General features: G+C 40.8%; 1 protein-coding gene across 1 annotated transcript; it reads right to left on the bottom strand.

The window, feature by feature from the left end:
- Positions 1 to 227: 227 nt before the first annotated feature.
- Positions 228 to 15,491, bottom strand: MRPS22 (mitochondrial ribosomal protein S22). Its single transcript, XM_070433504.1, has 8 exons — positions 15,316 to 15,491; positions 9,412 to 9,575; positions 8,122 to 8,286; positions 6,209 to 6,352; positions 5,815 to 5,898; positions 4,149 to 4,294; positions 1,279 to 1,387; positions 228 to 362 (listed from the first exon to the last, which is right to left on the bottom strand). The coding sequence occupies exons 1-8, from the start codon at positions 15,485 to 15,487 to the stop codon at positions 267 to 269; spliced, it is 1,080 nt and encodes a 359-aa protein (XP_070289605.1). The 5' UTR covers positions 15,488 to 15,491; the 3' UTR covers positions 228 to 266.
- Positions 15,492 to 16,169: the final 678 nt, after the last annotated feature.

Here is a 16,169-nt window from a genome sequence, read left to right as displayed (position 1 = left end):
TTGTAGCTGTTTGTTTCTGGAAATCCAGGTCTAAAACCAGAAGGCATGGTACTTTTTTCTTATACTGCACTTACCTTATGTGATTAGGGAAACTAACATCACTTCTCCAATATCCCTTGTGGGGTAACAAGTTTTTCTTTGTGGTAGGGCCACTATTTGGAACTCCAAATCGTAAGTACCTTGACAATTTTAAACACTCAGCTCAATCGATATTAACAGAAATCTAGTTAGTGTTTTGCAAAATGAAATTTATTTGAAAAATATTTTCAGGAAGCTACAGATTGGCTAATGGAAGCTTCTTGATAAGCTTGTAGTGTTAATTCTATATATGCTCCGTTCTGTGCTTCTGTTTTTGCAAAAACCTGTTTGAATGGAAAAAAAAAAGTTTTTAACTTTATACTAGTTTTGACACATTTCTGTAGTAGCAGAGCACCAGTTTAAAAAGCCTTCCAAGTTTCACAATTTTTTTCCTGATTATAAAGCAATAAGCATACTGCAGAGACAGAAAAAACAGTATCCAGCACAGTTCAAGCAATACTAATTCTAAACACCAGAAGTGCCCTACTACGGCTGCCCTCTTTCAGAAAACCTGACATTGCCCCTTCTGCTAGATAAAATGAAAACCATTATGTTCAAGTTTCCCTTGGGTCAGAAAATTTTTTTCAAGAGAAATCAGAAGATTAGAGAATGTTTCTACAAAAGCATCTTGCTTGTACTGCAGTCTCTCTCTGCTCCTCTTAGACTGCTCATTTAGTCTTAGTAATAAGCTGTATAACTACTTTGCAAATGCATAGATAATGTTGGGATAGAAACCAGAGCCACAAAACAATGTCTATTCTGAGCATTAGAAGAGATGAAAATTACACAATGATTGCCCCTTCCTAAAAAATTTTATCAACTCAACATTTTACAGAGGAACATGTGTAAGCCCATGGTTTGAGACATCTGCAGTTCAAAACAATAATGCAACTAAGGCTTGGTACATACAAGCACCACCATCTCCCCTTCTGGACACCTGAATAAGAAGGTGGCCCATGCACTGGGGACATGGACCACCAGGCCCCGCTGGTGATTTCATCAGATGACAGTACTTCTCCAATACCAGCTGTAACTTCCCCAGCCCATCAGTGTTTCTAGTGTCCAGGCTGAAGAAATACGGGGGCTCTAATCACTATTTCCAGACCACAGACCTGGTTAGTTACCATTACATATGACATACTTTAGGATTCTTCCCAACTTAGTTACCACACAACAGTGTGTGTGGAAAAGTCCCTTTACCTTAATTAAATGTAATCCCTCAGCAGCCTGCTCCTTGGCCTCTTGAGCTGACTGGCCATCTGGATGGAGGATGTGGTACAGCTGGACCAAGCTGGTGGCATCATCGACTCTAGAGAGAAAGGGTTTACTCTTTTTCTCCGTTTGCCCAGTCCTATAGAAGGGTGTGCCTACTTAAAACTAAATTACATGTCAAGTTTCCCTTGGGCCAGAAATTTTTTTTTTAATCCTTCAGTTTTATATTTTCAAAGGCATTTTCAGGGAAATTAGCTAATTTAAGGTTCATATCAATTCTGCAGTAGGTAGGGCAGGAGTCTCTATAGGCAGTTCCCAATTTATAAAGTGAATGTATTCTAAAAGTGGCTGTATTCTTGGAAGCAGCCTCATTTTTCATAGAAACAACACTGCAATGGTAGATGATTCCTAGGCCAGCCCCCTTCACCTGCAGATGATGTAATCCAACTCAGAGGGTTTGGAATATACCTTGACCCCACATGAGCCAGAGGCTGGTGGTAAGGGATGCTCAAAGCCACTGCCTGTAAGTATTAGCGGTGACATCTCCTACTAACAAAATTTTCATTGAGACTCAACTAATAGATAAATGCCTCTATTAGAAGCCTCCTAGGAATCCAAGGAAAGACTCACAGGAACCCATTAAAAATTAGCATCCTAGTGAAGCAAATTTGAAATTATGCACATCAGATGAAGGGAAAGCCAGAACAAGAATTCAGGATTGTAGTTAAATTTTCATCAACATTAAAACTTCCCTATGCTTCACCAAACAGTCACTAGCTTCTCACATAGTCAGCAACTTCCTCCTGTTTGCCACCTCAAAGCCAAGCGGATATTTAAAAATAACTCTTCTAATATGCTTGTGCTTTGAGGCTCTGCTGTGTACTGGCTTCTGGTTGGGGTGGAGTGAGGACACCCTAATGCAGTGATCCTGCTTTCCTATTACCTGAGCTGGGGGGTAGAGGGTGGGGTGACTTAGGAGCAGGTAAGGAATTCCTTAAGCCGGAGAGAAATGCTCAGGGCTTATCCCAAGGTCCATCACCCTAAAAGCTGTCCTTTGGGGGAACTGAGAAACCAGACCTGCTCATATAGTAAAATTTTCCAGGGGAAAAACATTCAGAAATGTTCATTATAAATCAATTCTGCTTGTTATAGTCTAACAAAGTTCAATAAATATGACAACAAAATATTTCCTCAAAATATAAACTTAATTCCCTTTAGAGCTTTGTATATGTTAGAATCACGTTTAACTAGTTTTTGTATAGCAGAATCATGTTCAGGGCTTCGTTACATTCATGCTAAAGTATAATTCCTATGTGCCACAGAATAATTTAGCTTCACACACAGCCCATATTTGAAATTTAAAAAAATAGTGTACATGTTCAAAAAGATTTTAAAAGACTCTCAATTCAAAACTAACAATGGGCCCTGGCCAGGTGGCTCAGCGCATTGGACACACCAAAAGGTCATGAGCTCAATTCCCAGTCAGGGCATGTACAGGAGGCAAGTGATCAATGTTTCTCTTTCTCTAAAAATCAGCATGTCCTCAGAAATGTTTGCAGATTCCAAATTCTGGCCTGGGCTCCATTCAGTGAGGGCAGGCACCCTCTACTGGCTCACCTGGGAATTGCAGCAAGCTGTTCAGAATCCCACAGAAGTTTTACTTATGCAGAGTAGGAAAGGTCAACTCAGTACACAAAACTCCTTCCCCATATGCAAATAAACTGCCCCAGATGTCATAATGATATCACTATATCACATATTAGTCCACCTTGACAAAAAATGTTAATTTTCAAAGGCATTTCTGTGTTGCTCTAATGTCTTATAAAAAAAAGTTATACTGTTTCTGTAGTAACATACTTTCAGAATGATTACATTTCAGAAACTAAGAAAATTCATTCACAGGTGATGCCAAAGCTAATGCTCCTAAAGGCAGTTCACTTGAAGCATCCTCATGACCACCAGCCAGGCCTCTGCTTATGTGGGATGAAGGTGTGTATAGTCTACACTGGATTTGCACGACACATGCTGAAGTGCGCTGGCTGGACATCACCTCCAGTTAGGAATGCTGTTTCTATGAGAAATGATGCTGACTTCAAATATGGACTGCACTTCTTAGACAATGCCTATGGCACCTTCTAACTACAAATGCTTTACCTTCGTACCAATGGTTCAGATTACACGCCTTAGTCTGAAGGTAGCAATAAACCACCTTCTGAGTTCAGCAAGGGCTTTTTGTGGAAAGTTGACTTTCTTAGTACAGCCATGCTGGTTTCTTTTCCTTGTTATTTTGGCCTTTCTAACCCAATCAACAGAAACATATCCCAAAAAAAATTTCTCTCCAATTCTACCACAAGTTATGAAGTACACTATTATTTCAGCTAAGAAGGCTACATGCTAAAATAGAACAGACATTCATTTCATGCGACTTTGAAAAATACAACCTTTTCAATGCCTTAATCTTACAAAAGCAATAGATATAAAAAAATAAGAGTATTTCCATAAATTAAGTGATGACTTTTACTGAAAAGCCCTAAGAGGAGTCCTACCAGAAAACAAGCACACCGGCCCTCTTCCCCCCAGACCCCCGAGCATCGGGGATGCCGGCTATCAGTCAATATCCAGGGCACACAGAACAGATCACAGCCACTCACTTTTTCAAAGAATCTAGCTCTGTTTACACAACACAGAAGCAAACCCAGAAAACTGGGTTGTGCTGGAAGAACAAACCCATAAATAAACAGGTAAGTGAAAGCTATTTGTCACTGGACAGTACACTTATCACTGGAAAAATAACAGCTTAAATACAGATTCACTTTAATGGTAATAAGAATTTACTTAGGAATTAAGATCATACTTACAAATCTCTCTGAATCTGGTCAATCAGTAAACCATCAATCTTTTTCTTATTTACAAAATACCAAGCCATTCCACCAAAATGTCTTGTTGAACGTAAAAGGTCATATTTTCCATGTTTATCTATATCTTCATAGGTCTGATGATGAACCTGTCCACATAAGATGTGGGTTTTTTTTAGAAAAATAAAAAGAAGTGAGTGGCATTACTGGATATACATTTACTAGCCTGAGTACTGCCCAAGAAAGTATCAGTAAAATCAGGTCTACTTAATCTGTCTCCACTATTATTAACCAAAAGATGATTTAGACCAACCCTCCACTGCAGACACAAATGGCAGCCTGGAACAAGTGTGCCAACCATTTATAACCAGATCAATTACTTTTCAGCAGCCACGCACTATTTATGAAGCACGCATATAGAGAAACCACTGGAAATAATGGACCATTATTTCTTGGTCACTAGCGGGAGAAAAGAAATCAAGAATATTCTTTCACTCCTCTTCCTTCCCCCCCATCTCGTCAACTACCCTATCACATCAACTACTATATATTATCCATCTTATTAACTAACATTCCTTGAGTCCTTGATTTTCCAAAATGAAGACTTTGATGAGGGCATTCCTATGTTCAAATGCTTTCTGCTGACTGAAGTCCAGGTTCCTCCGCCTAGCATCTAAGGTCACCTGTGATAGGGCCCCACCTACCCCTCTAGTCTAATCCTGAACACCCCCTACATATACACTGTGTATACAGCCACACCAGATGACTGGTCATTTCTCGGGCATACATTGTTTCCTGCCTGTTTATACTGTACCCTCTACCTGAAACACCTCTCCTCACCCAACTCCACCCACCACAATGTCCCCTCTTTAAGAAACCTATAAAGCCTTTCCCGACAGCACTTTGTAACCTCTTAGCACCTAACATCTTGGACTAAGGTGAAAATTATCTGTATGCTTATGTAGCACCCTTCCCCACAATCCTTTCTGGACTGCAAGCTTTGACACACATACACACTATCCTAGCTGATGTCATCATCTGTACTATCTACAATACTACCTGACACATAAAAGGTGCTTCAGTGATTAAACACACTGCATTTTGATAAATTTTAGTAAGTAACTTTGTTCCTTTATGATAAATTGAAAAAAGAACAGACTTTGGCCATCACTCACTAGCTGTACAACTTTTAGCAAGCTACTTTTTAAAAAATATATATTTTATTGATTTCAGAGAGGCAGGGAGAAAGAGAGATAGAAACATCAAAAAAAAAAAAAAAAGGAAAGAAACATCAATGATGAGAGGGAATCATTAATCGGCTGCCTCCTGCACGCCCCCTACAGGGGATTGAGCCCACAACCCGGCATGTGCCCTTACTGGAATCGAACCCAGGACCTTTCAGTCCGCAGGCCGACGCTCTATCTACTGAGCCAAACCTACTAGGGCGGGCTCCTTAACTCTTCAAACTTAAATTTTCTCATCCTTAACTCAAGGATATTGTAAGGATAAAATATCTGTTAAACATCAGGTCCTTCCTTGACAGGTGTTCAGGTATTTCCTTTCTCTTCCCCCTGTATCAAAGCTTATAACTTCATTCATTTGCTATATTAAAAACCTTACTCATAACCACACTTAAGCTCATACTTTAGAAATTAGAAAATATACTCACTTTGATATAGTCAGCAGAATCTGGCTCAAACTGGGCCACGCAGAGATTAAGGACATCAGCATGCCGGTCTTGACTGTACATGGTCTAAAACCACACAGCAGAGTTAGAATTAGACGAGAAGAACATGAAAGTTCAACACTTATACTGATGCCATGACAGGCATGCCCATCCACATACAGGTGACATCTGTGCCCATCAAGAGGTATCCAGAAATAACACAGGCTTTGTGGCTGTTACATCTGCATTCAAATCCCAGCCACAAGATAAATAACCCTAGTTGAGTTATCATTGGAAATGTTTATGTGTTTATCAAAGCAAAATGCCCAGGAGCACCAGAGTCAACTGTTTCAGCAAAGAATCCGTCACCACTGACTATGAAACCAAGTCACCTTACCTTAAGATTTTCTTCCTTGAAAATTATTGGTGTTAAAGTTTTCCGACCTTCCTTGGGGAAATAAACTTGTATCATCCGGTCCCGTTCTTCCCAAGAGGCTTTGCGTAGTGTGCCACTTGGTTCTCTGACGACAATAAAACGCTCCTGAAATAGAAAATATAATCAAGGATGAGTTTATGAGGATTTATCTTCAGTTCTAGGGTCCCACTAAACACCATTATGAGAATAATTTGCAAACAGCAATGTAAGGTACACCTGGGAAACATGAAATGCAATCATGTGCATATTTAAATGATAATTTCAAACCTCAAAGACTTGGCTAAGATTTGATACTTCCTTCACTAATTACTGCTGGGCCTCTGACAATCAGAAATCTAAAATGAAAGTATGACTAAGTGCCAACCAGGTGCTAAAGTGAGTCCAATACATAAAATGCTTCAACTAAAAATTTCTGATCTGAGATTCATCTAAATGCATTTCAGATGAAAAAAAGTGCTATGAAACCTTTTCAAATTGTTTCATTTTTCCCTATGCCAAAGTCTCACTTAAACAGACTTTCCTACTTTATGATCTACGTTGAAAGTCCTGGGAATAAAAACAAACCCGAAGATGTGTCAAATTGACGGGTCCACTTGCCTCTGGTCTCTCCACTCTTTCAACTGCCAAGTCCCAGACCATGGGATCACTTCCACTGAATTCCACTACACTCTGTACCACTCAACTGACAGTGTATCCTGTGCAAGATTCTTAACACTTCTCAGACATTGTTAATATTGGAAAAGGGCAGGGATTTATGTGATCATAATTCTTTGCAACACCCAGAGTGACTTACACAGGGCTTTGCATACTATATAGCAGAAAATTGATACATATCTAATCAAATTAACCAGATGGTACTGACTCATCTTTTCAGTCAGTAAAGAGTATCTGAACATGTTTTGAGGATAATTAAAACTTTCATCAAGCACTAGAAATAGAAAAAAATAGATATCAAAATAACAATTATTCCTCAAAATTATTTTGGTAATTTGAATTCCAAGTTCCTTTTCCCCTTTCAGGTTATAGAATGCTCCCACAAACTAGTCTTCATAGCACTGCAAATATTTATTAAGCACCCCAAAGCAAAAATTATAATTAAAATGAAACTCTGATGTGTACAGATCAGGTATATGGTGGTTCACGTACAAACATGGACACTGCTCAAATGCTGTCTTCTAACTATGACCATGTATGATAAAGAGGCTAACATGGGGTAGCCCTTTCCCAACCCTCCCATTATGTAATACTCTACTGCATTTTGTGGGCTGAATTGTAAATGACTCTTTTTACCCTTTACTTGAAAAGGCTCAAAGACAAAACTGATATAAGTACCAGAGTCTCCTTTTGGAATTGACAGTCGAGGGAAGAGGAGGAGGAATAAAAGCCACAGCAGAAGTGGTGCTGTCTGGGAATAACTGGGGAAATATGCCATTCTTACTGCGAATTCTGAAAAATGAAAATCCTTTGGGCAGTCTGGGTTTTTGGCGTCATCAAGTACTTAAAAGAAAGAAACACTCCATCTTTTCAAACAGCGTCAGCTAAGGAAGCCAGTCTAACCTGGGCAGAAAGGATCTCCCTGCTCCCATTGCCTTGAAGACTCTGCCCTGGTTCTATCTCAGCACACCTGTCTCCTTCCTCGCAGTCAACCTGGAATATACTGTGTTCGGAATTTGTAGGGGAATGGTAACACGAGTGGGACTGCTCTGCATTCCTCTTCTTCCTTAAGCTGTATCTTCCGGAAGGTTCTCCCCAGTCACAGAAATTCTGGTCTGGAAGATTCAAACTGGGTCACAAGATGTTGACCCTTGTCCTTCAGTCCCATCTCCACATAGTATTTCAAACAGAAATAATTTCTTTATGAGACATATACTCACCCGGTGTGGTATGCTGTATGATATATCGGTAAACACATATTTGGCTGTTTCTGTTCCTTCCAAAATCTTATCTTCAGCTAACACGTCATTTATTGGCATACGCTCTTCCAGAACCGGTGGCATTTTTAATCGTACTTTAGCTGCTTCAACCGCCTTTCTTGTAGCCTAATGAAGTAAAATATTTCTTAAGGAAAGCCATTTGACTACAGACCAAAGGACCATCTGACAAAAGCGGACATTAACCAAAAACACTAAGGACTGCAAAGAGAAGAAGCCAGAGCCATGAATCAGTGAGTGGGCTCCGGGGCCCTGGCTCTGCCTCTGTGGAATGGCTGAGAGAACCAGCTAGAGGCTCAACCATTCTCTAAACCAGCGGTCGCCAACCTTTTGGACCTCACGGACTACCAGTGGTCCACTGGTTGGCGACCACTGCTCTGAACAGCAAAGGAATGCTGAGGCAGAGCCAGGCCACAAAAGCTACTTGAAATAGGATACAGCATCTCCTTTATTGGGCTCTTGCTATGTGCCAGATATTGTTCAAATACTCTGAATGTATCTGGCCCACAACTACGTTACGGTGCTATTGTTACCTCATTTTATGAGCAAGAAAACAGGCACACAAATGGTAAGCAAACTGCTAGGAAGTTGCAGCACTGGGATTTGAACCTAGACAACTCAACCCCAGAGTCCACGCTCTTAACCACTGACCGCACTGCTCCACTGTTACCTGTTAATGGTTACCTCTCAGAGGTGAAAGGGGAACTTTCACTCTTTGTGTGATATGCCATTGGATATTTGAATTTTTGCTATGATTATAAATTACTTTTGAATTAGAAAGAAGAGCGATTGTGCTTCATGTATTCATACATTGAAGCCTTCTCCACAAATACCCAGGATGCCAGGAGGACCCTGCTGCCCGAGCAGGATGCTATTCAGAAGGATCTCATAATCACAGCAAAGTTTCAGCCTCAAAGCAGTTCACGACAATTACTTCTCCAGGAAGGAAGCTGGAGCAGGCAGGGCAAAGGAAGAATGCTCAGGCTGGTTTTGGAGCAGGGGCGGCTCTGCTTGAACACCCAGATGCCTGACCCACATGCCCCAATCTGCCTAATTTTTGGCCATGTTTCCTGATCCTCCCCCTGCCAGCTCATATTTCTTTTCTCAGTTCTGTGCCTAGAATTCCCCCCTCAGTAGTGCCTGTGGAAGAACAAGTATCATCTGGAGAGGTCTTTAAATACCTCTTAGCCCTTTAAAGAAAGGTAGTCTACCAATATTCCTGCATTCATGTACCTCTTCCAACTGCTCCTGAGTCATTAGCTTGTAGGTTGGTGGCTTCAATTCTTGGATAGCTGGCTTAAAAGTCTTCTGCAAATTCAAGCCTGTCATCTTGGTGAGTATGCTTTGGACTTCTTCATCCATAAATGTAGGTTTCTTGATCTCAGAGCTACTAGATTCTGTTAAAATGATTTTAGCAAATAAGAAATGGAAAGAAATGATAAGCAAGCAAGACCTCTAAATAGAAAAGTTAAAAATAAAAAATGATTCACACAATGTCTACCTCAACACATAATGCTAGTACTTATGATATCCATTTATTGATTCATTCCTTCATTTAAAATTTACTGAATATTCACAATGATGAAGATATAGTTTCTGCCATTTAAAAGGTACTCAAAGTCTAGTGGAGGAAACAACAGGAAAAAAGTAATGAATGTAATGATATTAATAATAATAGTTGCTTTCATTTATAGATTGTCTCCTATATGCCAGAATTACATACATTTTCAGGAATGCTTATAGCAGCCCACAAAACAGGCATTGATATCCCAATTTCATAAATGAGGATACTGGAGCCTGCCTAAAGACCTAGCTATTAAGTGATAGAGCCAGACCTTAAACCAAGCCTATATGAATTCCAATCGATTGTGGTGCTCCTCAGTGTAAGACTACAGACTAGAGAGGCACGGAGAGTTGTGTGACCACTGAGGAAGGAATTCCACATAGCCTGGGAGCATGCAGGGTGTGATGGGATCAAAAGATGGCTTCCCAAGGGCCTCAATAGGGCCAAGGAAAAAGGGAAGAAAATTGTAGGCTGAGGGGTTGCAGCTAGGAAAGAGAGGCCTGATTGGGCATGACACTGAAGAGGCCATCTGGTGTCAGGGAAGAGCCCTGGACGGGAGAGGAGACCCAGATCTCAGTGCTGCCCCAGGCAGTTTCCCTATCCCGTTGCCTAACCCCCATTTCCACTTCCATTTAAAAAAAAAAGTCATTCCTTCCCGGCCACCTCTTCCTCTGCTGGTCTCGTAAATGCTGGAATCCTGAGGATTCTGAACTACATCCTTCTTCGCTCCCTTCTCATTCTCAGTGATGATCTCCTGGCTCCTATTACTTCTGTATGCAGGAGACTCTCCAATCTGAATCTCCAGCCGAGATCATCTTGCATCCACACACCCAATGAACACTGCACATGCACTTCAATGTTATTGAAACTCCTGTCTTAAACCTGCCTTTCCTACATTCCCTGTCTTACCACCATCCAGTAGGTCCTGTGAGCCAGATACCTTATGGTCATCCCTGACTCACGCCTTGCCTAAAGCCGCCGCAGTAACAGTAATAACAGCTAACATTTGCTAGATATTTACTATGGGCCAGGCCTTCCTGAGCTAAGTACTTAGCACATTTAATCCTCACAACAACCTCGTAAATACTATGATTATCCCCATTTTACAAGAAAGGACACCGACACAGAACATACTGCCTATCATACCTCATAAATTTTCTTTAATCCTCCATTTCCACTGCCACTACCCTAGTCAAAGCCATCCTCGTCTCTTGCCTTAGCCTCCGTACCAGTCTCCCTGTCTCCTTCTGACTCTACTATAAACCATTCTCCAAAGAATACATAGTAAACTCTTTAAAATGCAATCTAAACAATAGAAAAGATGAACAAAACAACAACTGATTTTTTGGAAAAATAAACAAAATTGACAAACCTTTAGCTACACTAACCAAGGAAAAAAAGAACCCACATCAAACTGGACAACCTAAAAGAAATGAAAAAATTCTTAGAAATATACATCCTAGATTAAATGAGAAAGACAATCATACACTTTACAAACTGTTCCCCCGATAATTCCAGTACCAACCTAGCACCATACATAATTATTGACTATATTTCCTATGCATTTGCATCCCCATGACTATTTTGTAACTACCAATCTGTACTATGGTGTACACCTGAAACTAATGTAAAATAATATTAAATGTAAACTGTAATTGACATTTTAATTTTAAAAATTAAAAAAAAAATCAGAACAGATCAATTACTAGTAAGGAAATTGAACCAGTAGTCAAAATTCTCCCAACGATGAAAAGTCCAGGACCAGATGTCTTCACAGGTGAATCTTACCAGATATTTAAAGAATTAACGCCAATCCTTTTCAAATTCTTCCCAAAATTGGAGAGGAGGGAACATTTCCAAACTCATTTTATGAAGCCAGCATTATTCTGATAAGTAAGCCAGAAAAGAACACTAACAGAAAACTACAGGGCAATATTCTCTGCAAAAATTCTCAATAAAATAACAGTAAATTGATTTCAGCTGCACATTAAAAAGATCATTCACCATGATCTCGTGAGTTTTATCCTTGGGGTGCAAGGACGGTTCAGCATACTCAATGAAATACATCAATGTGATACATCACATTAATAGAATGAAAGAAAAAATCACACGATCCCTTCAATAGATGCAGAAAATGCATGTGACAAAATTCAACATCTATTCATGATTAAAAAAACTCTTAACAAATTAGGTATAACAGGAACATACATCAATATAATAAAGGCCGTATATGACAAACCTACAGCTAACATACTCAGTGGTGGAAGGTTAAAGGCCTTTGCTCTAGGATCAAGAACAAGAAAGGGGTACCACCCTCATCTTTGCAGTACAGGAAGTCCTAGCCAGAACAATTAGGCAAAGGAAAAAAAAAAAAAAAACAGAACTGGAAAGGAAAAAGTAAAATTGTCTCTATTTGCAGATGACATGATTTTATATATTAAAAATCCTATACATATAGAAAATACACCAAAAAAGGTACATCTAATCAACAAATTCAGTAAGTTGCAGAATACAAAATTAATATTAAAAATCAATAGCATTTTTATACACTAACAAATTTTCTGAAAAAGAAACTTAAAAGTGATCCCATTTATAACAGCATCAAAAAGCAATAAAGTAGTAAGGAGGTGAAAACTACAAGGCAATATCCTCTGCAAAAATTCTGTAGTTTTCAATGCTGAAAACTACAAAACTGAGGAAAGAAATAGAGGAAGACACAAATGAAAAGGTATCTGTGTTCATGGATTGAAAGAATTAATATTGTTAAAATGTCCATACTACCCAAAGCCATCTATAGATTCAATGTAATCCCTTCAAGATTCCAATTGCGGGGGGTGGGGGGGGTGGCGGGGTGGAGTGAGGGTAAGCTGGGGGGAGGGTCAATGGGGGTAAAAAAGGGACACATGCAATACTGTCAACAACAAAGAATTATTTTTTTAAGAAAAGATTCCAATTGCATTTTTTTACAGAAACAGGAAAAATCCTAAAATTTATACAGAACTACAAAAGACCCTGAACAGCCAGAGCAATCTTGAGAAAACAAAGTGGGAGGCATCACACTTCCTAATTTCAAGCTATACTATACACCACTGAGTATGTTAGCTGTAGGTTTGTCATATATGGCCTTTATAGTAATCAAGCCAGTATGTTACCAGCATATGAACAGATACATAGACCAATGGATCAGAATCGAGAGCCCAGAAATAAGCCCAGCATACTAGTACCTGGTCAACTAACATTTGACAAGGGAGCTAAGAATACGCAATAGAGAAATAACAGTCTCTTCAATAAATAGTGCTGAGAAAATGCATAATCACATGTAAAAGAGTGAAACTAGACCATCTTATACCACTCACAAAAATTAACTCAAAATGGATTGAAGACTTAAATAAAAGGCCAGAAACCATTAAAGAAGAAAATGTTGGAGAAAAGCTCCTTGACATTGGTCTTGGCAATGATTTTTTTAATGACACCTAAAGCACAGGCAGTAAAATAAAAAATAAACAAATAGAACAAAATCAAACTAAATAGCTCTGCACAGCAAAAGAATCAATTAACAAGATAAAAAGACAACCTACGAAATGAGGTTGTCTACGAAATATTAGCAAACCATATATTTGTTATGGGGTTAATATCCAAAATATATAAAGAACTCATACAACTCAATAGCAAAATACAAAAAAAATCCAATAAAAAAAAAATGGGCAAAGGACCTAAATAGGTATTTTTCCAAAGAGGATATGATATATAAATGACCAATAGTACATGAAAAGATGCTCAACGTCACTAATCACCAGGGAAATGCAAATCAAAGCCACAATGAGCTATCACCTCACACCTGTTAGAATGGCCAGCATCAAAAAGACAAGAGATTAACAAACGCTGGCAAGGATGTGGAGAAAAGGGAGCCCTTGTGCACCGTTAGTGGGATTGTAAACTGCTACGGCCACTATGGAAAACAGTGTGGAGGGTCCTCAAAAAATTAACTATGGAACTGCCATTTGACCACGTGATCCCGAAAGAAAGTATGCACCCCTATGTTCACAGCAGCACAATTTACAACAGCTAAGGTCTGGAAACAGCCCAAGTGCCCATCAGTAGACCAGTGGATAGAAAACTGTGGTACATTTACACCCTGAAGACTCTGCAGCAGTAAAAGAATTCTGCCCCTTTCCCATCTTCACCTCCTCTACCGCCGTTTCTCCCTCACCTCCCCCTTCAAAAGCTGCTCCTACCATGAACCTTGTCTTGGTATAAATAGCATCGCTCTCCACTCAACCGCTCAAGCTAGAAACCTGAGCGACAACGCTGATTTCTCTTTTTAAAGCAGTGGTTCCTGCCGAAACCGGTTTGGCTCAGTGGATAGAGCGTCGGCCTGCGGACTGAGAGGTCCCGGGTTCGATTCCGGTCAAGGGCATGTACCTGGGTTGCGGGCACATCCCCGGTGGGGGATGTGCAAGAGGCAGCTGATCGATGTTTCTAACTCTCTCTATCTCTCTCCCTTCCTCTCTGTGAAAAATCAATAAAATATATTTTTTTTAAAAAAAAAAAAAAAAAAAAAAAAAAAAAAATAAAGCAGTGGTTCCTAACGTGGGGCACATACCCCACAGGGGGGCAATTTGGTTTTTAAGGGGGGCAATTCGAAAATAAGTTATTAACAGTGAATTTTTTGCATTTCTTATGGTTCTAGGAGCCTCATATACAGTATATAAATATATATTGTGAGATATTTATGCATTTCAGTTCTCTATTATACGTTTTGAAACTTTGCTATTTTTTCATATCGCTCCATATTATTTTTTAAAATAATTTCTTAGTGATTTCTTCCTCAGTACTTCAACTGTCCTTTCGTTCTTTTAGTTTTCTCTTTCATGGATGCCATGCTTTTAGCACAGGCACCACTGCTTGTTTAGAAAAGGTAACAGCCTCCTGGCTTCCTCCATGTGAATAGCAGTTCACTTTTTAAATAAGAATTACATGTCCCGGGGTGGGGGGAAGGCATCCGTATTTTAGAGATGCTCAGGTGGGGCATGGCCAAAAAAGGGTGGGAACCACTGTTTTAAACCTAGATCCAAAGTCATAACTAACCCTTCTCATCACTCCTACCTCCGAAACTGGTCCCAAACTACCTGTGCTGTCTTATTGCTGGACTTTTGCTTATGCTGTTTCCGCTACTTGCGAGGCTTCTTTCTTTTCTCCCTCGTACGGTTAACCAGGTCTCAGCTTTGGTCATAACCATTCCAGGAACTAAACATTTTCCGGGAACCACTCCCTGCCCTCCCGTCCTGGTTTGAGTCCCAGTCTGACGTGCGTCCCCCGGTCACAATGCCCGGTCACAATGCCCGGCCACTTTCCCAAGGGGCCATGAGTTCTTCGGGGAAAACCCGTGCAAAGAGCTGCTGGTTAAGTGGATAAACGAACGAGCTAAAGCTGGAAACGACAAGCCCTGCGGTTACACAGAGCGAGCCAACAGGTGTAAGCGCTCCCGGCTGGAGGCGCGGGGCGGGCGGGGGGAGGTGGGGCTCCGCGTGGGGCTCCAGGACGCGCCAGCCGACCTCGGGCAGGTCACTTACCGGCCTCGGAGCCGAGCCGACGGCATGGCATTCCCGCCCCGCAGGGCCCTGGCAGCGGCTGGAGCAGGGCGCCAGGCTGGGGCCGAGCCCGGACCCGAACACAGACCCTTTCCGCGCCTCGAGAACCTTTCAGGAGGCTCCAAGGCAACACGGACGCTCTGAGGGCCGCCATAATTATCCGGGGCCGCTGGCGCCGGAGGCTGTTGGGAGCGACCTCGGTCTCGCGCGGTTCCTACGGCATTCTGGGAAATGTAGTCCGGAGGAGGAAGCCGGGCGCCACGCAACTTCTGGGCCCTTTACAGGTTGTTTCTGTAAACTGCTTGTTCACACGTGCAAGTGTTCGTGTCCTTCTCTATGCATAGAGCCCTCTGTGCTCTTTTTCCTGGGCCTCCCTTCGTTTCCACGGCTCTAAATAACCATTTCCTACCCAAACTTTTCCCCAGACCCAGGTTTAAATCCGAGTGCCTATTCAGCTTCTCCATTCAAACTTCTCACAGACCCCATACCCCCAAATATAAGTCCTGGTCCAAGCCCTGATTGCCGCCAGCACCATCCATCATCTCCCATCAACTCATACACTTTGCTTTGTCTCTCAGAACCTTACTCCTTTCCTTCATAGCCCTTTCTCAATTTGTGATTATTTTCCTCGTTTATCTGTACTTATTTTTCTCACCCATGAAGTTAGTGACTTTCTATATTTGATTATAACATCACCTAGCCTGGTACACCTATGTCCACAGCAAACATCTGTCAAATAAATGACTCGATGAATGATTAAATGATCCTGTTATTTTCGTTCCTGCTGTCCAAGATGCGCAGGTCTTATTACCCCCTGGACATAGGTTGCTGCCTGT

This window comes from Myotis yumanensis, unplaced genomic scaffold (genome assembly GCF_028538775.1).
Source record: "Myotis yumanensis isolate MYYU_CA2020_CCGP unplaced genomic scaffold, mMyoYum1.0.hap1 SCAF_14, whole genome shotgun sequence".
In the NCBI taxonomy this organism is placed as follows: Eukaryota; Metazoa; Chordata; class Mammalia; order Chiroptera; family Vespertilionidae; genus Myotis; species Myotis yumanensis.
Note: the sequence above shows the minus strand (reverse complement) of the source record. Positions and strands in the feature narration are given on the sequence as shown.

What these genes read in the sequence shown, in the direction of transcription:
- MRPS22 (XM_070433504.1), bottom strand. Translation starts at nt 15,487, where the DNA reads ATGGCGGCCCTCAGAGCGTCCGTGTTGCCTTGGAGCCTCCTGAAAGGT. An exon ending in TCGGCTCGGCTCCGAGGCCG is followed by an intron (nt 9,576 to 15,315) that starts GTAAGTGACCTG and finishes TCATTTTAACAG; the next exon opens with AATCTAGTAGCTCTGAGATC. An exon ending in CATACAGCATACCACACCGG is followed by an intron (nt 6,353 to 8,121) that starts GTGAGTATATGT and finishes TTTCTATTTCAG; the next exon opens with GAGCGTTTTATTGTCGTCAG.